The 20,000-nt window shown below is 48.7% G+C and overlaps 1 protein-coding gene across 1 annotated transcript; it reads right to left on the reverse strand.

Moving 5' to 3' along the window:
• Positions 1-13,320: 13,320 nt before the first annotated feature.
• LOC125448225 (homeobox protein Hox-C8-like) lies at positions 13,321-17,877 on the reverse strand. The gene is made up of 3 exons (XM_059643785.1): positions 17,424-17,877; positions 13,441-13,685; positions 13,321-13,407 (listed from the first exon to the last, which is right to left on the reverse strand). The coding sequence occupies exons 1-3, from the start codon at positions 17,875-17,877 to the stop codon at positions 13,321-13,323; spliced, it is 786 nt and encodes a 261-aa protein (XP_059499768.1).
• Positions 17,878-20,000: the final 2,123 nt, after the last annotated feature.

A 20,000-nucleotide genomic window follows, 5' to 3' on the forward strand; every position in this document is an offset into this window, starting at 1 on the left:
GGTCTCTCTGTCTCTCTTTTGGACTCCCTCACTCGCTCTTAAAACCTTTGCATCTCTCTTCCTGTGTCTCACTGTCTCCTCTTTTTGTCACTCCATGTATCTGTCTGACATTTTCTCCCAGCCATTTCATTTTAGATTTCACCTCCCCTCTTTAAATCTATCCTTCTGTCTCTACCTCTGCTTCCATTTCTCTCTCTCTGTTCCTTCTTGTATCTCTGTCTCACTTCTTTTAGCCTTCATCCCTCTCTGCATCTAAATCTATCCATTTCTCTACCTCTCCCCCAGCCTCCCTCTCATTCTGCCTTTTTAAGCTTCACCCCACCCCCCCCCCCCCCAAATTGCCCCTCTCTCTGTCTTCTTCGCACTCTGTCCCTCTCTACATCTGTCGGTCTCTCTCTCTCTGTCTCTGTCTCCTTCTATCTTGTACTATTTAATTGAATTTTCTGTTTCTTTCTCTCAAGCTCTCTCACTCTGTCTCTTTCTGCCTTCCTTAGTCTCTCTCTGAATCTGTCTCTGTCTCTTTCTCAGAGTTTCTCTCTTTCTCCTCTCTGTATGCCTCTCTTTTGTCTCCTACTTTTCTGTCCCTTTCAATCTATGTCTGCTTCTCTCTTCCTGAACCGTTTTCTCTCTGTACCACTCTCTCTCTGTTTCTCTCTCTGTCTCTCTTCAGTGTCCCCCATTCTGTCTTTAAATTCATCTCCTTGTTTCTGCCTCTGTCTCAGACTCCTTCTCCCTGTCTGCCTCACTACTGTTTTCCTCTTCCTCTCTATTTTCTGCCTTTCGTTCTGACTGTATCTCCGCCTCTTTTAGTCTACCACTCTCTCTCAGCCTCTGTTTATGTCGCCTCTCTGTCCCTTCCTGTATCTCTGTCTCTGTGTTGCCCTTGTTTCCATCTGTTTCACTCACACACATATATGTGCACACACACACGCACACACACACACACACCTTCTCTCTCTCACACACACATACTCTTTCACAGACACACCCTGTCACACATACTCTCTCTCTCTCTCTCTCTCACACACACACACACACACACACACACACACACACACACACATTCATACATACACTCACACAATCTCTCTCACACACACTCTTTCTCACACACACACATGCGATCTCTGTCACAGACATATTCTCTCTCACCCACACACTTTCTGTTTGCACATAAACTCTCTCACGCACACTTTCTCAGACACACACTCTCTCTCTTACACACAGATAATAAAGTGTGAAGCTGGATGAACACAGCAGGCCAAGCAGCATCTCAGGAGCTCCTGAGATGCTGCTTGGCCTGCTGTGTTCATCCAGCTTCACACTTTATTATCTTGGATTCTCCAGCATCTGCAGTTCCCACTATCTCTCTTACACACATGCAGCCTTACTTATATGCACTCACACACACACACACACACACACACACACACACACACACACACACAATCACACACACACAGTCATGCATGCACTCTCTCTTACACACACACACACACACACAGTCACGCATGCACTCTCTCTCACACACACACACACACACACACACACACAGCCACGCATGCACTCTCTCTCACACACTCACATACTCTCACACACAAACACTCATACACTCTCTCACACGCACACTCATATTGTCTCTCTCTCACACACTTTCTCATGCACTCTCACACACCCAATCTCTCTCTCACACACTTTCTCCTACACACACCTTGCTGTCTAACACACACACACACACACACACACACACACACACACACACACACACACACACACTTAACAAACCCCCAACCCTAGTTTCACCTCAGCACAGAGTGACAGAGTGAAAGGGAGAATGAAAAAAAATCAAGTGACAGAGCAATGAAGAAAGAAAACAGAGAGGGAGAGAAAGAAACAGAGCGGGAGACAGTGAAGAGAAAAGTTGAGTGGGAGTGAGATCGAGAGACAGACAGGCTCAGAAAGGTGCCAAGAGAGACACAGAGACAGAGAGGCAGGGTCTGAGACAGAAACGGTGTAAGAAGGAGATAGACAATAAGATTGAGAGAGATAGAGACAGAGAGAAGACAAAGAGAGATACAGAAAGAGGCCAAGGGGGAGATAAATAAAGGCATAAAGAAAGAGTGACAGAGAGAGACAGAATAAGAGACACAAGGAAAGAGAGGAAAAAAAGAAGGGACAGAGAGAGAGAGAGAGAGAGCAAAAGACAAAATACACACAGAGAGACAGAATGACAGAAAGAGGCAGAGAGACAGAGGTAGACACAGAGAGAAAGAGAGAGCGAGGGAGTCAGATAGAGGTAGAAACAGAGAGAGAGAGAGAGACAGAGAAAGATAGAAAGGAAGAGACATACAGAGAGGGAGAGAGGCAGGGACAGAGGGAGAGACAGAGAGAGAGAGAGGCAGAGAGAGAGAGAGAGAGGTAGAAACAGAGAGAGAGAGAGAGACAGAGAAAGAGAGAAAGGAAGAGACATACAGAGAGGGAGAGAGGCAGGAACAGAGGGAGAGACAGAGAGAGAGAGAGAGAGGCAGAGAGAGAGAGAGAGAGAGGTAGAAACAGAGAGAGAGAGACAGAGAAAGAGAGAAAGGAAGAGACATACAGAGAGGGAGAGAGGCAGGGACAGAGGGAGAGACAGAGAGAGAGGCAGAGAGAGAGAGAGGGGTGGAAACAGAGAGAGAGAGAGAGAGAGACAGAGAAAAAGAGAAAGGAAGAGACAGACAGAGAGGGAGAGAGGCAGAGACAGAGGGATAGATAGAGAGAGAGGCAGAGAGAGAGAGAGAGAGGCAGAGACCTGGGGAGAGAGAGACAGAGGGTGAGGGAGAAAGAAAGATAGTGAGAAGGAGAATGCTAGTATGATGGACTGAGGGATGACTGTGGTTCAAATTCTTTAAAATCTGATCTTCAATAGAATTTTCACTTCCCTTTTCCCATGAATCACCCGAACGCAGTCAGCTTTCGAAACAGTTTGAAAACAGAGCCAAGAAAGATGGTTGAGCGTCACAGCAGTCGGATTCTGTCAAGAGCCTTCTGAAACTGAATGGGAAAGACAAACAGAAATTACAAACTGGGAATATTTTTCTCTTTTGCAAATTGAGGTACCGAGCCGATGGAACTCGAATCCCATGTTCAGCTCCTCCAGGAGAACAAACAAAGCTCCAACTCAGATCCCTAAGTCGCACACCTCTCACACTGTTGCCCCTCGCAAAAACTCTCTTATGCTCCTCACAGATCCCAATTTCTCTGCAACTCCCTTCAAAGACCCTCCTTTCCCTGACAAATTACTCCTTTCCCTCCATTGCCCATAAAGATCTTCTTATGCCTTCCATTGCCTATTCTTTGCTCACCTCCTCCCCATCAAACCCTTCCTCTCCCTTACATCTCCCTCTACCCACTCACACCTTCCCCTGCCTCCTCACACCTCCCTCCACCCCTCTCACGCCTCCTGCAATTTCCCTCACGCTTCCCTCCCTCCCCTCACTCTCCTCTCATTGTCCTCACGCATCCCACTTTCACTGTACACCTCCCCCTTTTTTCCTCAACCCTCCCTCCATCCCCTCACGCCTCCCCATTCCCATTCCCTTCCTCCATCCTCCTCACCTCTCCCTCCATCCCCTCACTCTTCCCTCTACCCCCTCACACCTCCCTCCACCCCTCACTCTTCACTCCTTTTCCACACGCCATCCTCATTCGCTGCACACCTCCCACTATCCTCCTCACCCCTCCCTCCATCCTGTCACACCTCCCTCCATCCCCTTCACACTTCCCTCTGCCACATCATGCCTTCCTCCAATCTTCTGAGCCTTCCCTCCATCTTCCTCACATGCCCCTCCATCCCCTCATATCATTCCATCCATCCATCTATCTATCTATCTGTCTGTCTATCTATCATTTTGTGCCTGGTGTTTTCCTTTTTTTGTGAATGACATGTCAATGTTTCTATTTTTTGAAGTTCTTTATAAACTTTTGCCCTGGTATTTTTTTAAAAAGTTATGTGTGTCCATGCATAATGGTTCTATTTGATGTGTTCAGATTATGTTGGACGCTCAATATGCTTGTGATGTTTCTTTTTCTGTAAATATTTCTGTGTCAAACGTATGTGTATGTGCATTTGCCTGTTAGTTGTTTAAGTGTGAATGTATATATATGTATGTTAAGTGTATGTGTTAGCTTAAGTGCGTGTATATATTTATATGTAGTGTTTACGTGTCTGTGTTCATGTGAAATTAAAAAACTTGTATTTGTTTCATGTATGTTTACCTGGATTATCTAAATGTTTTTACGAATAGGTTCATATGAGTTCATGCGTTAACTGTGTGTATTTGTGTAACTGTGTGAATTTATTTAGTTTGTGTCTGTGTGTCTGTATTTATGTGTAACTGTGTGTATTTGTGTAAATGTGTGTATTTATTTAGTTTGTGTCTGTGTGTTTGTGTTTATGTGTGACTGTGTGTATTTGTGTAAATGTGTGTATTTATTTATTTTGTGTCTGTGTGTCTGTATTTATGTGTAACTGTGTGTATGTGTGTAAATGTGTGTATTTATTTAGTTTGTGTCTGCGTGTGTCTATTTATGTGTAACTGTGTGTATTTGTGTAAATGTGTGTATTTATTTAGATTGTGTCTGTGTGTCTATTTATGTGTAACTGTGTGTATTTGTGTAAATGTGTGTATTTATTTAGTTTGTGTCTGTGTGTGTATTTGTGTAAATGTGTGTATTTGTGTAAATGTGTGAATTTATTCAGTTTGTGTCTGTGTGTTTGTGTTTATGTGTAACTGTGTGTATGTGTGTAACTGTGTGTATTTATTTAGTTTGTGTCTGTGTGATTGTGTTTATGTGTGACTGTGTGTATTTGTGTAAATGTGTGTATTTATTTAGTTTGTGTCTGTGTGTTTGAGTTTGTGTGTAACTGTGTGTATTTGTGTAAATGTGTGTATTTATTTAGTTTGTGTCTGTGTGTTTGTGTTTATGTGTGACTGTGTGTATTTGTGTAAATGTGTGTATTTATTCAGTTTGTGTCTGTGTGTTTGTGTTTATGTGTAACTGTGTGTATGTGTGTAAATGTGTGTATTTATTTAGTTTGTGTCTGTGTGTTTGTGTTTATGTGTGACTGTGTGTATTTGTGTAAATGTGTGTATTTATTTAGTTTGTGTCTGTGTGTTTGAGTTTATGTGTAACTGTGTATATTTGTGTAAATGTGTGTATTTATTTAGTTTGTGTCTGTGTGTTTGTGTTTATGTGTAAACTGTGTGTATTTGTGTAAATGTGTGTATTTATTTAGTTTGTGTCTGTGTGTTTGTGTTTATGTGTAACTGTGTGTATTTGTGTAAATGTGTGTATTTATTTAGTTTGTGTCTGTGTGTTTGTGTTTATGTGTAACTGTGTGTATTTGTGTAAATGTGTGTATTTATTTAGTTTGTGTCTGTGTGTGTTTATGTGTGACTGTGTGTAGCTACATGCACGCACATATTTATGTGTAAGTGCATAGGTATTTGAGTGTGTTATTGTGAGTACGTATATGTATATGTTTATGAGGATGTTTATGCATATAAAGATATATATTGTGGGTGAGTGTACGTGAGAGAGAGTGAGTGTGTGACAGTGAGTGTGTGTGTATGAGTGAATGCATGTGTGAGAGTGAGAGTGAGTGTGAATGAGGGGGTGTGCATGAATGAGTGTGTGAATAAGTGTGGGAGAGTGTGTGTGTGTGAGTGAGAGTGTGTGTACAAGAGAGTGACTGTTGTGTCGGAGAGTGTTTGGATCTGTGTGCGTGTATCCGTGTGTGTGTCTCTGTGTGTGTATCTGTGTGTGTGTGTCAAGCTAACCTGAGTTGAACATTAGATAGAACACAGTGTGGAGCTGGGGAAACACAGCAGGCCAGGCAGTATCCGAGGAGCAGGAAAGTCGATATTTCGGGTCGGGGCCCTTCTTCAGAGAACCCCCACTGACTCAGTTGGACATTTCCAGTTCTGTCTGGTAGAGACCACGAACTTCTCCCAGCTCCACTGAAAGGGGCAGGTCGCTGCCATTGTAGAATGGGTCAGAACGGTGCGCGCAGACTGAAGGTGGGGGCGTTTTTCTATTGGGCTGGAGTGTTGGCAGGAAATCCCCTAGTCAGTTTTATTTTCATGAATACAGCTTTTCTCGCTGGCTCCCAGCTCAAACGGTCAACCCCGGGCCAATGAAACAGAGTGGGAGGCCGAGAAATCTGCATTGTGTGAGCGAGCGGGTTCTGAGAGTTTTCTCTCTCTCTCTCTCTCTCTCTCTTTTTGCGTCTCTCACTTTCCCTTTCTCCATGATAACCCCTTCCTTTGATTCGTCTCTCTCTCTCTCTCAAGCCTCGGTACACTCTCTCTCCTTCACCATTTCTACTTTCTCCAGCCTCTGTAATAATCCTTCAGATTCTCTCCACCTTCCACACTGCCACCCCCACAGCAACCAACTCTCTCCCAGCCTCTGTAATAATCCCTCCTCGCCACCCCACCCCATCACCAACCATCTCTCTCTCTCTATACCCAACATTAAAAAATCATTTTTTAAAAACCTATCTCGACTTTCTCTCCCTTAAACCTCCAGAACTTTCCTCCTCTTACCCCCACCACATGCCCCGTCTCCCTCTAGTCCACTTAATAAGTCCTTAACTTTCTTTTCTCCCTCTGTCAATTTTCCCCACCCCATCTCAAACCCTTCTGTCAATCTTTCACTTCCTCGCTCCCTCTCGTAGAATCCCTCTGGACCACAAGCCAGCTGTTCGGCCCATCTAGACACTCACCGCCCCCATTGCACTTCGCATTGGCTAATCCACCCTAATTTGCACATCCCTGGACACCACAGGACAATTTCCCATGCGGTCAATCCGGACGCACCTTTGGACCCGGTGTGAGCAGAGATAACGGGAACTGCAGGTGCTGGGGAATCCGAGAGAACAAAGTGAGGAGCTGGATGAGCAGAGCAGGCCGAGCAGCATCTTAGGAGTGCAAAAGCTCACACACATACATACACACACACACACACATACACACAAACACACACACACACACACACACACACACACACACACCCTCTGTCTCTCACACACACATACATACACACACACACACACACACACACACACACACACACTCGCACACTCACACACACTCTCTCTCTCACTCACACACACACTCGCACACACGAGGGCCTAGACCCTCCTTGTGGACAGGGGGAGGGCGTGCAAATTCCGCAAAGGCACTCACCTGTGGGAAGAATCGAACCCAGGCGCCTGGCCCTGAGAGGTAGCTGTACTAGCCATTGAGCTACTGTGCAGGCCCATCCCTGTCTTTCGCTCTCGTCTCAAGCCCCTTTAATAGCTTCATACCTCCCTTTCCTCTCCTGTCTCTATTGTCCCTCTCTCTACATCAAAATCCTGCAATGACAATTTCTTTCCCTTCCCATCCTCTCTCTTGTCTTATTTTCTGTGCCTCTCTCAAGTCCCTACATTACCCTTGGATTTGCATTTCTCTGTCTCTAACTCTCTCTCCCTCTCTTCATTCTCTCTCTTATGCCACTGACATAACTCCCCCTCCTTTCCCACCCTCTCTCTATCTGTCTATCCCCTTCAGTCCCTCAATAGTCGCCATTCACTTCCTACGGCTGTCTCTCTCGTCTTGTTTTTCTCTATCTCCATCACCTACAATAAAGCTTTTGCCCCACCCAGCCTCTCTCTGATGAAGGGTCTAGGCCCGAAACATCAGCTTTTCTGCTCCTAAGATGCTGCTTGGCCTGCTGTGTTCATCCAGCTCCACACTTTGTTATTTCGGATTCTTCAGCATCTGCAGTTCCCATTATCTCCGTCCACAATCCCTGTCTCTCTGCCTTCATTCTTCCGTCCTTTGCTCTCAATGATCAAGCACTTTCTCCCTGAGCACACCGGCGTCTGGAAAAGCGGATGAACGCTATGCAGTCGTGCTTTTCAAAACGTCTTCTGTTCCACCACACCACACCCCCCGACAACAAACACAACACCACACACACACACACACACACACACACACACACACACACACACACTCACACACACACACACACACTCTCTCTCTCACTCACACACACACACGCACACACAGACACACACTCTCTCTCTCACACATACACACACACACTCACACTCACACAATCACACACACTCTCTCTCACTCACACACACACACACACTCACACACACTCTCTCTCTCACGCAGACACACACACACACACATATACAGACAAACACTCACACATACATGCACACATTTTACACACACACACACACACATACACACACACACACACTCTCTCTCTCTCTCTCACTCACACACACACACACACACATGCACACACAGACACACACTCTCTCTCTCACGCACACACACACACACACTCACACACACACACACACACACACACTCACACACACACACACACATACAGACAAACACTCACACATACATGCACACATTTTACACACACACACATACACACACACACACACACACAATCACAAACACACACGCACACACTTACACATGCATGCACACAAATACAGAGACAAACACTCACACACACTCACACATATATACACCCTCACACACAGATACATTCACCCACACACGCATACACTCACACACACACATACATACACCCACACACACATACACGCACACACATACACTCACACGCACACACATACATACACCCACACACACATACACACACACACACACACACACACACTCACACACATACATACACCCACACACACATACTCTCACACGCACACACATACATACACCCACACACACACACACATACACCCACACACATACACACACACACACATACACACACACACACACACACACACACATACATACACCCACACACACATACACACACAAACACACACACACATACATACACCCACACACACTTACACACGCACACATACACTCACACGCACACATACATACACCCACACACACATACACACACACACATACATACACCCACACACACATACACGCGCACACGTACATACACACACATGCACACACACACACTCACTCACACACACACATACACACACACACACTCACACACATACATACACACACACATACATACACCCACACACACACACACACACACACACACACACACACACACACACACAGTCTCTGGCACACACTCAATCACATGATCATACTCCCTCAAATGTACAAACTCGTGCACAGATGCATTCTCAGTCATGCATATCCTCTCTCTCCCACGCACTCATTCAATACACACTCACAGTCTTTCCCCTGCAGCTATTGGAAATGTTCTGATGGTCAGTTAGGAAATTATTTCACATTGATCTCAGGGCAACTCATGGTCTAGTGATAACTGGGCCTTGAGATAATGCACACTCCCCTTTCATAGAGTTAGATGCGCATAATTGTCATTATTTCAGGATTTATCAATATACCTAGCGATAAATTTATTCTATAAATCACTAAACTCATCACCAGTCCATGTATCTGCCTTTCAACCATAATCATCCACTGATCTAACTCGGAATTAACTTATCTCTCTCCTCTCTCACTCTGTTTAGCCTGCTTTCTTTCTTTCTTTCCTTCCTACTTTCTTCCCTTCTTTCTTTCTTATGCTTCTGTCTTTACTATCTTTCTTTTGAGGACCCTCTGTCTGTCTATTACCTATCTGTCCCTCTATATATCCACTTATCATCTAACTACCCTGTCTATCTATTTATCCATCCGTCTATCCATCTAAATATCTATCCATCCATCTCTCTCTCTTTCTATCTATCTATCTACCTATCTATCTATCTGCCTATCTATCTATCTGTCTGTCTGTCTATCTAGCTATCTGTCTGTCTGTCTATCCATCCATCCATCTATCTATCTGTCTAACTACCTACCTATCTATCTGTCTGTCCATCTACCTAGGCCAGAGCTGGAGGGCATAATTTTAAGGTGAGAAGGGAGAGATTTAAAAAGGGACCTGAGGGGGTAACATTTTCACACAGAGGGTGGTGTGTGTGTGGAATGAGCTGCCAGAGGAAGTGGGTGGGGGCTGGTACAGCGACATTTAAAAGGCGTCTGGGTGGGGACGTGGATAGGAATGGGTTAGAGGGAGGTGGAGCCAGATGCTGGCAAATGGGGCTGGATTAATTTAGGATATCTGGGTCGGCACGGACGGGTTGGGCCGAAGGGTCTGTTTCAGTGCTGTACAGCTCAATGGTTTTGTTCGTGTATCTAACTCTCTGCCTGCCTCTCCCTGTCTCTCTATTCTGACATTTTGTTTAACGCTTGGGTGGGAATGGGGTTGGGGGTGGGATGGGGAGTTGAATGTGATAAGGTGGGGGTGAGGGTAACGCGGAGGTCGTGGGCGGAGGTAGGGGTGGCGATAACATACCCTCGCCTGTTGGGACCACGTCTCAGTGATACGGATTTTGCCCCTTTCCAGCCTCACGCACGAACCTACTAGCCCCTTCCCCTTCCCTACTCTTCAACCCCCTCGCCCCCACCCACCCCACCCAGCTCCCACTAAATTTGCAACTGGGCCAGTCTTTCCACCACTCCTTCTTCCCTCAACCCTACACCTCCCGCTCCCCCCCCCGGCCCCAAGCTCCCACTTCCCACAACCCACCACCTCCCGCCCTCCCACCCCAAGCTCCCTCTTCCCACAACCCACCACCACCTCCCACCCCATCGCCCCAGCTCCCACTTCCCACAACCCACCACCTCCCGCCCCCCAAACTCCCACTTCCCACAACCCACCACCACCTCCCACCCCATCGCCCCAAGCTCCCACTTCCCTCAACCCACCACCTCCCGATCCCTCAAACTCCCACTTCCCTCAACCCAACACCCCCCCGCACTCCCACCCACCCCAACCTCCCGCTTCCCACAATCCACCACCAGCTCCCACCCCATCGCCCCAAGCTCCCACTTCCTTCAACCCACCACCACCCGACCCCCCCAAGCTCCCAACTCCCTCAACCCACCACCTCTCGCCCCCGGCCCCAAGCTCCCACTTCCCACAACCCACCACCACCTCCCACCCCGTCGCCCCAAGCTCCCACTTGCCACAACCCACCACCTCCCACCCCCCAAACTCCCACTTCCCTCAACCCACCACCTCCCGTGCCCCCTGGCCCAAGCTCCCACATCCCTCAACCCAACACCTCCCGCCCTCTCATCCCAAGCTCCCACTTCCAACAACCCACCACCACCTCCTACCCCGTCGCCCCAAGCTCCCACTTCCCTTCAACCCACCACCACCCGACCCCCCAAGCTCCCACCTCCCTCAACCCACTACCTTCCGCCCCCGGCCCAAGCTCCCACTTCCTTCAACCCACCACTTCCCGAACCCCAAGCTCCCACCTCCCTCAACCCACCACCTCTCACCCCTGGCCCCAAGCTCCCACTTCCCACAACCCACCACCACCTCCCACCCCGTCGCCCCAAGTTCCCACTTCCTTCAACCCACCACCTCCTGCCCCCTCAAGCCCCACTTCCCTCAACCCACCACCTCCCGTCCCCCCCAAGAAAAAAGAAACGTATTCTTGCCAACGCTGTCATCCCCTAGAGCAGACCAGTTTAGTGGTGTTACCTTTGCTGACTGTGCAATTACTGCCGCTGTGTTCTGCATGCGTGAATCTCAGTCTCTAGCAGCATCCGTGAAATCAACGATTGCAACAAATTATACATTTTTTCTTCCCCGCCCACCCCACACCAACCCCTCCCCCCACTTACAGACAAGAATACAGAACAGATCATAGTAAGCGAGCCCAGATGCATGTCTGTGAGATCACATATATTTCCATTTCCCTAGTCCAGTGCTCCTAATATCTGAGGCGAATTTATTTGCAGTCCAGTTCACGACCTTACCATCTCCGCATACACGCGCGAGAGTAAAAATAAATAAAATAAATAAGTAAACACTGTGTGCGTTTTCCTTAGGCAGTTTGTAAGTTGTTGGCAGACAGACAGAGACACACAACAAGACAGACAGAGAGAGAGAGACATAGAGGCAACTGATATCCAGTGTTGTCCCGAACGAAAAGCTGCCCATGTTGGTTCTCGTGCACAAAATGCGCGAGAAAGTGCATCCGCACGTTTCCCAACCATCCACCCCCCAAGCACCACCATCCCGACTAACTTCTCCCCTCACCGCCCCCCCAGGACCCATCCCACTAGGTAGCTTAATGCCTCACATTTGGATCCTCTCTTCCAACTGCAGCCCACTGCCAATGCCACTCCTGTCCTCAACTACTGCCATACCCCACCCCCCCAAAACCCCGTTGGAATTACTTGGTAGATTTCTGAAGTCCAGTGCAAATATATATATATGTGACATGTATGCGTGTATATGCATATATATATACATATAAAGTATATGTTTGCTTTTTTCTTTGTTCATTGACGCCAGCACTTATTGTCCATCCCTAATTGCCCAGAGGGTAGCCGAGAGACAACCACATTGCTGTGGGTCTGGCGTCACGTCTAAACGCAGACCAGGTAAGGATGGCACTTTCCCTCCCCAAAAGGACGAGTGAACCAGATGGTAATGGGAACTGCAGATGCTGGAGAATCCAAGGTAACAAATTGTGGAGCTGGATGAGTACAGCAGGCCAAGCAGCATCTCAGGAGCACATGCTGTGTTCATCCAGCTCCACACTTTGCTGTCTTCAGTGAACCAGATGGTTACTTTTGCCCCTGACAACCGACAATGGGTCCACGGTCACCATTATAGACCCTTTAACCCTGATACATGAAGGTCAGTGCCCGGACATCACATGCTGTAGGCTTTTCTGGGGGTGAGGGGTGGTAGCTGGTTTGTGGGCTGGGGCGCGCGGATCGGAGGGGAGACGAGGTGTTTGTGACCACCGACAAAGCCCACCCCACCACACCCCCACCCCCACACACACACCCTCCCCACTACCACCACAGCCACCATCATGGCACTCTCCCCAGTTCGTAGGCAGAACATAGAACAGTACAGCACGGTACAGGCCCTTCGGCCCACGACGTCGTGTCAACCTACTATCCTACTCTAAGATCAATAATAGGTAGTATACTTACATTATGCACAATTGTTACAAAAAAAAGACAGAGGCGAGATGTGGTTGAGGAGGGTATTGGATGTTTGATTGGGGAGGTGGGGTTTTGGGGTGAGGGAGTTGAAAGGTTTATTCCGAATCCTTAGCAGATTGTGGGCTGCAGCTGATGGAGAGTGGGGGGGTGGGGGCAACCTATATATCCTGCCCTCCTCCACCTCCTCTGGGCAGATGTGCGGAGGGAGTTACTTCTGTTGCCCTCTGTTCTTATCCCCTGCTTCCTTCTCTTCCTCGTCCTCTTTCTCCTCCTCCTCCTCCTCTTCCTCCGCCTTCTGCGCCCCAACCTCCGGATCCGGGGCTGGAACCGGCGCCTCTTGGGTTTTTCCTTCATCCTCCCGGGCGTTGGGAAAGCGGTCTTTGTTGTTCTCCTTCTTCCACTTCATTCGACGGTTCTGGAACCAGATCTTCACCTGGCGCTCGGTCAGGTTCAGGGCGTGAGAGACCTCGATCCGTCGCTTCCTGGTCAGGTAGGGGTTAAAGAGGAATTCTTTCTCCAGCTCCAGCGTTTGGAAGCGGCTGTAGGTCTGCCGACCGCTGCGCCGGCCTGGGGCTGCAGTGGGGTGGGGGGTGTGGGGGTTTGGGAGGGTTGGGGATGGGGTTGGGCGGGAGGAGAGCAAGTAGAGAGATGCACAGAGAGAGAGAGAGAGAGAGAGAGAGAGAGAGAGAGAGAGGGTTGGGGGAAGGCGATGGGAAAAAGAGTGAGGGTGGGGGGAGGGAAAGGAATGAAGGAAAAGAGAGACGGAAAGAGAGAAGGGTGAAGGGAAAGACAGAGATAGATAGACAGAGGAAAACAGAAAGGCCAGGGGAGAGAGAGAGAGAGAGAGAAAAAGATACAGATGGAGAGAAAGGGGGAGGGTAGAAGGAAAGGGAGAGAGAGAGAGTGCACAGTAGAGAAAATAAAAAAAAAACAGAATGCGGGGATAAGATGGGAGATGGAGGGATAAGAGATAGAGAAATAGAAGGGTGAAAGGAAAAAAAGAGAGAGAACGACAGGAAAAAACAGAGATGGAGGGGGTGAAAGTAAAAAGAGAGATAGAGAAGAAGATAAATGGAAGGATGGAGTGAAAGAGAGATGTGGAGAGAAAGAGAGATGGGTGAAGGGCAAGAGAGAGAGAACAACAGGGAAGGACAGAAAGAAGGGTGGAGAGAAAGGGGGGATAGCCAAGCAGAGAAAATGGGAGAGTGGAGGGAAAGAGAGACAGAGAGGTGAAGGGAAACAGAGAAAGAGGCAGCATCAGGAGGGCAGAGAGAAAAAAGAGAGAGAGACAGAGAAAGAGAGTGGTGAAGGGAAAAAGCAAGAGAGAGTTTGATGTGAACAGAGAGGCAGACAGAAAGAGAAAGGGTTAAAGGGAAAGAAAGAGACACAGGGAAATAGAGAGAAGGGTGTGAAGGTAAAAAGAGAGGGGAGGTGAAGTTAAAGAGAGGGGAAGAAAGAGTGGGGTTGTAGGCGAGAGAACAAGACAGGAACAGTATAGAGAGAGACAGAGAGAGGGGACAGAGTGAGGGAGGTGAAGAAAAAAGAGGGAGGGAGGTGGGTTTAAAGTGAAAGAAAGAGAGAGAGATGGTGGAGGAGTGGATTAGGTGTAGACAGAGAGAGATGGAGGGAGAAATAGATAGATAAATAGATAGATAGCCAGAGATAGAGTGAGAGACAGAGACAAAGACAGAAAGAGTGACGGAGGCTTATAAAGGGAGAGTAGATAGAAAAAATAGATAGATAGATAGATTGGTAGATAGATAGATAGATACATAGATAGATAGATACATTGATAAATTGATAGGTAGATAGATACAGAGAGGCAGAGATAGAAACCATAAGAGAGGGATCGAAAGGAAGAGTGAATAGAATGGCAGAGAGGCAGAGTGACATACAGATAGAGAGATGGTAAAAGAGATTGAGAAGGAGAGTGAGACAGAGTAACAGAGACAGAGAGACAGACAGACGGACAGTTGAAGAGGTAGGTCGTAGGGAAAGAGGCCATGAGTGAGTGCCGTGAATACAGGAAAGAGAGAGAGAGTGAGGGAAAGACAAAGGGAGAGGGAGTGAGAACGAGTAAGAGACATTTTTCAATGCAAGACAACCTCGCTAATAAGTGGCAGTAAAGAAACGCACAGAGTACAATGTTCACTGTCCTCAGATTCCCAGTTGTAAAAAAAAAGGCAATTAAGTCCAACCCAGGAAACATAGCATTAGAGTGGAAGAAGACACATAGGGAAAGACAGAAAGAAAGAGTGTGACAGATAGAAAGAGAGGGAGAGACAGTGAGAGAGAGAGAGAGAGACTAGTGATTCAGAACATGGGAGACAGGAAAAGAGAAAAAGAATGTTTGACACAGAGCGTGGAGGAAGAGGAAAGAGAGAGTGTGTGACAGATAGAGAGAGAGAGAGAGAGAGAAAGAGGCAAATAGAGACACACAGCCTGCGGGCAGAGGGAAAGAGAGAAAGAGTGTGTGACAGAGAGAGGGAGAGAGGCACGGAGCATGAGGAAGAGGGAAAGAAAGAACGTGAGGCAAAGAGAAATAGGGAGGGAGAGAGAGAGAGAGACAAACAGAGTTGTAGAAACAACAGAGAGGAGACATGAATGAGTGACAGGAAATGAGAAGGCAGGAGTGATAGAGGTAGGACATGAGAGAGGAAGGTGGAAGAAGAAAAAATGTGATGGAGTGGTTGGTAAAGTTGTACGGAGAGAGAGTGAGTGAGCGATAGAGAGAAAGACTGTGATAGCGCGTAAAAGAAAGAGACATACGGAGGGGAAAGTAAGAAATGGAGAGAAGTTGTGATGTTGAGAGAAAGCGTGATGGAGAATGACAGTGCAGCAATGATGAGTGCACTTTTTAGGATAAAGGAAGAGTGAGCGATAGAGAGGGAAAGAAAATGAGCCTTAGAAAGACTAAACTGTGGAGAAAGAGAAGGAGAAAGAGTGACGAATGGAGAGTGAGTGAGTGATTGACAGAGAATGAGAAACAAACAGAGGGACAGAAGGGTTTAAAGATGTAGAAGCTCATGGAAGATGGAAGGGAGGAAGAGATGGGGGAGATGGAGAGAGAAGGAGTGGGACCGGGCGGCCGAGAGAGAGAGGTGCAGAGAGAGAGAGGGGCAGTACATGAGGATGTGGAGAGAGAAAGGGGGAGGGGAAGAAAGAAAAAGGGGGGGCTGTGGGGAGAGTGTGGCTGAGGCAGAGGAGCAGTTTGGGATAGAAAGAAGGAGAGAAAAACAGAGGAAGGGATCAGAGAGAGACAAAGGGAAAAGAAGATGAGGAAAGAGAAAGAGAGAAAAATGGGGAAGATGGAGGGATAGAGAGAGGGAGAGAAATGGGGAACGAGAGAGAGAGATAAGAGGGTGAAGGGGGAAATGGGGAGATAGGTTAGGCAGAGAAAGGGGGTGAGAAGGAGAGAGAGAGATGGGGGAGAGACAAAGATGGGGAATGCGAGACAGAGAGATGAAGGTGAAGACGAGAAATGGAGAGACCCCCTCAGAAAGACAGAGATAGGTAGGGGAAGAGAGAGAGCTGGGTATGATGGAGAAGGTGGTTTGGAGAGGTACCTTGTGGGTGAAATGACAAAGAGAGCTGGGAGAGAGAGAGAGAAATAGGGAGACAGAGACGTGGGGAAGGGAGAGAGTGATGGGGAGAGAGAGAGAGAGATGGAGGGGGAGAGAGAAATGGGGAGATAGATAGATAGATGAAGAGAGAAAGTCAGAGGGAGAAAGAAATGGCGGGAGAGAGATAGGGAAAGAGATGGATGAGGGAGAGAAATGGGGCAGAGATGGAGAGATGGAGGGAGAGAGGGATGGAGGCGAAAAACAGAGACAAGAAGAGAGAGAGTTGGGGAGGGGAAGGGAGATGGAGGAAGAGGGAGACAGATTGGGACAGAGAGAGAGGTGGGGTTAGGCAGAGATATGAGGAAAAGGGAGAGAGAGATGGAGAGAGAAAGAGAGTGAGATGGAGTGAGAAAGAGAGAGATGGGGAAAGAGGGAGAGATGGAGAGATGAGGATGAAGAACGGAAATGGAAAGAGAGAGGGAGAGGGAGAGGTGGAGGGAGAAAGGGAGAGAGAGATAGAGGGCAAAAGAGAGAGCGAGAGATGGAGGGAGAAAGAGAGAGACAGAAATGGGGGTGGAGAGAGAGAGATGAGGTTGAAGAACGGAAACGGAAAGAGAGAGAGGGAAAGTGGAGGGAGAAAGAGGGAGAGAAAGAGAAGGAGGGAGAGTGATGAGGGTGAAGAACGGAGATAGATAGAGAAGAGAGAAATGTGGGAGGAGTGGGGGGAGGGGAGAAAGTAAACGCTAACCGTGCGGTCTCATCCACGGGAACATGAGGCTGGCGGGTGAGTGGGGATTCACGGTTCCCGGTCCTTCACTGCCGCTGCCCGCCGCCGCTGGAGCGGGGCCCCCCGCCTTAGACTCGGGATACTGCAGGAGCGCCGCCTCCGTCTGGCCGCCGGCGTAAGCGTTCTGCCTGCCCAGCGCGTCGTAGCCGTAAAACTTGGCCGTCTCCCCTTGGCACGAGGGTCCGTACGGCCCCTGCTGGTAGCCGGAGGCGGGGAGCGAGGAGCCACCGGTGTGGAAGTAGCCCTGGATGTGACCGGGGACGGGCTGGAAAGCGGGACCTGCTATGGCGCCGTACATCAGACCGGTTTCCCCGCTGATACCGTGCGGAAAACAGCCTTCATAGTAACTGCTACGTTCCAGTGCATCGTCCGGTTTGTACTTAGTGAACAACGAATTAACGAAATACGAGCTCATGGCCGTTCTGCCAAACAGAGAGAGAGAGAGAGAGAGAGAGAGAGACAGAGAGGAGTAGAGGAGAAGGAGAGAGAGAGAGACAGAGAGAGGGTTGGGGTGGTGGGGAGGAGGTGTTAGAGGGAAGAGAAGGAGAGACGACGAGAGAGGGAGGTAGGGATAGAGAAGGAGGAGGAGATAGAGAGAGAGAGGAGGCGATGGAGAAGGAGGGAAGGAGAGACGACGAGAAAGGGAGGTAGGGATAGGAAGGAGGAGGAGATAGAGAAGCAGGAGGCAGAGAAAGAGAGAGAGAAGGTAATCAGGAAAAGGGAAGGAGAGACGGAGAAGGAGGAGGTGATAGGAAAGGAGGTGGTAGAGAGAGAGAGTAGAAGGAGGAGAGAGAGAGAGGAAGCGACAGAGAAGAAGGGGAGGAGAGATGGTGAGAGAGGGAGATAGAAATAGAGAAGAAAGTGTAGATAGAGAAGGAGGAGGTAGAGAGAGAGAGAGAGAGAGAGAGGAGGTGATTAGGAAAAGGGAAGGAGACAGGGAGCTGGAGAAGGAGGCGACAGAGAGAAGGGACAGAGACGAGTTGGGGAGGGAGTAGTGAGACAGAGAAAGAGAGAGAGTAGTGGGAGCGAGAGGAGATAGAGAGATCGAGGAAAAGCAGGAGATAGAGAGGAGGAGGCAGGGAGAGAGACAGGGGAAAATTATGAGAAGTGAAGTGAGGAAGATAGAGGGAGAAGGAGAGAGGAAGCGGAGACAGAGGAGATAAGCTGAGAGAGAAGGAGAGAGAGCTTGAAACACAGGCAGAGGAGACAGAGTAAAAGATGGAGAGAAGGAGATAGACTGAGAGACAGTAGAGAAGGGGCTATAGACACTGTGAAAAATGCGGCGAGAGGAGATAAGGAGAGAGAAGGCGATGGAGATACAGGTAGACACGGGTAGTGAGGAAAGGAGGACGCAAAGAGAGGAGATGGATAGAGAGAGGAGGAGATAGACAGATAGAGAGGGGTAGAGAGAGGAGGAGGAGGCAGAGAGAGAGAAAAACAGAGTGACAGAGTGAGGAGAGGAAGAGGGAGAGAGAGAAAGAAGGAGAATAAGAGGTAGAGAGAGAGGAGACAGGCACAGAGAGAGAGAGAGAGAGAGAGAGAGAGAGAGACAGACAGAGGGAGAGACCCAGTTGAATGATGAGGAGCAGGGAAGGAAAGAGGGAGATAGAGGAATCTCCTCCCTTTGTCTTTAAATATTCAGCAACAGAGGTTGCATTTCTCTCAGAGAGCGGAATCCCCACACCGCACCCCTCCCCCCTTTCTCTCTCCCTCCCTGTCTCACGAACGCTCCCTCTCTGTCCCGGTGAAAGTCCAATTATTGAGAGATGGCGAGTGAGAATGTGCGAGAGAGAGAGCGAGCGATAGAGGCAGCGGGAGAGAGAGAGATGGAGAGAGATAGAGACGGAGAGGGAGAGATGGAGCGAGGGTGAGATGGAGAGAGAAACAGAGATAGATAGATAGATAGAGGGAGAGAGAGGAAGGAAACAGATCCCTCTTTCCTGATCGAAGATCGTTCCTTTGACCGCTGGCCGCAGGTTGAAATGACGGCCATGAGATCACGTTTTATGTGTGTGGCGAGTTAGACAGAACATAGCAGGGAGGGAGATGGGGTAGGGGGGTGAAGGGATGGGGGTGGGAGGGTGCAGGATAGGGAGGGTTTTACTATAACGAGGGTTCGCTAACGTTAACGCCGTGACAGCCCCAGGGAAGCCCATGACGCCCCCCGCCCCCAACCCCACCGACCCCCGCGTCTACGGCACACGGTCCCCGACTGGGTACGCGGCGGTTTAATATGTTAGGGACGCCGGATTCTGGCCCTTTCGCACTGCCAGATGGAGGAAAAGAGAGATAGAGGATGAGAGTGGGGGAGGGGGAGGGGGGGCCTGAATGAGGTGGTGGGGGCCCGGGGGTGGAGGGAAGAGGTGAGGGGAGATGAGGAGTGCGGTCGAGGTAGCGGGGAAGTGCCCGGCCGTAAGGGCTGGACAGAGAGAGAGAGAGAGAGAGAGAGAGAAAGAGAGAATGGACTGAAACACACAATCCGCACCCCACCCCCCCAACACACTGTCTCTCTCTCCCTTTCTCTATCTGTCTCTCTCT

The sequence above is a fragment of the Stegostoma tigrinum genome, unplaced genomic scaffold (assembly GCF_030684315.1).
Source record: "Stegostoma tigrinum isolate sSteTig4 unplaced genomic scaffold, sSteTig4.hap1 scaffold_259, whole genome shotgun sequence".
NCBI lineage: Eukaryota > Metazoa > Chordata > Chondrichthyes > Orectolobiformes > Stegostomatidae > Stegostoma > Stegostoma tigrinum.

What these genes read in the sequence shown, in the direction of transcription:
- LOC125448225 (XM_059643785.1), bottom strand. Translation starts at nt 17,877, where the DNA reads ATGAGCTCGTATTTCGTTAATTCGTTGTTCACTAAGTACAAACCGGAC. An exon ending in CCCGTGGATGAGACCGCACG is followed by an intron (nt 13,686 to 17,423) that starts GTTAGCGTTTAC and finishes ACCCCACTGCAG; the next exon opens with CCCCAGGCCGGCGCAGCGGT. An exon ending in GAAAAACCCAAGAGGCGCCG is followed by an intron (nt 13,408 to 13,440) that starts GTTCCAGCCCCG and finishes GTTGGGGCGCAG; the next exon opens with AAGGCGGAGGAAGAGGAGGA.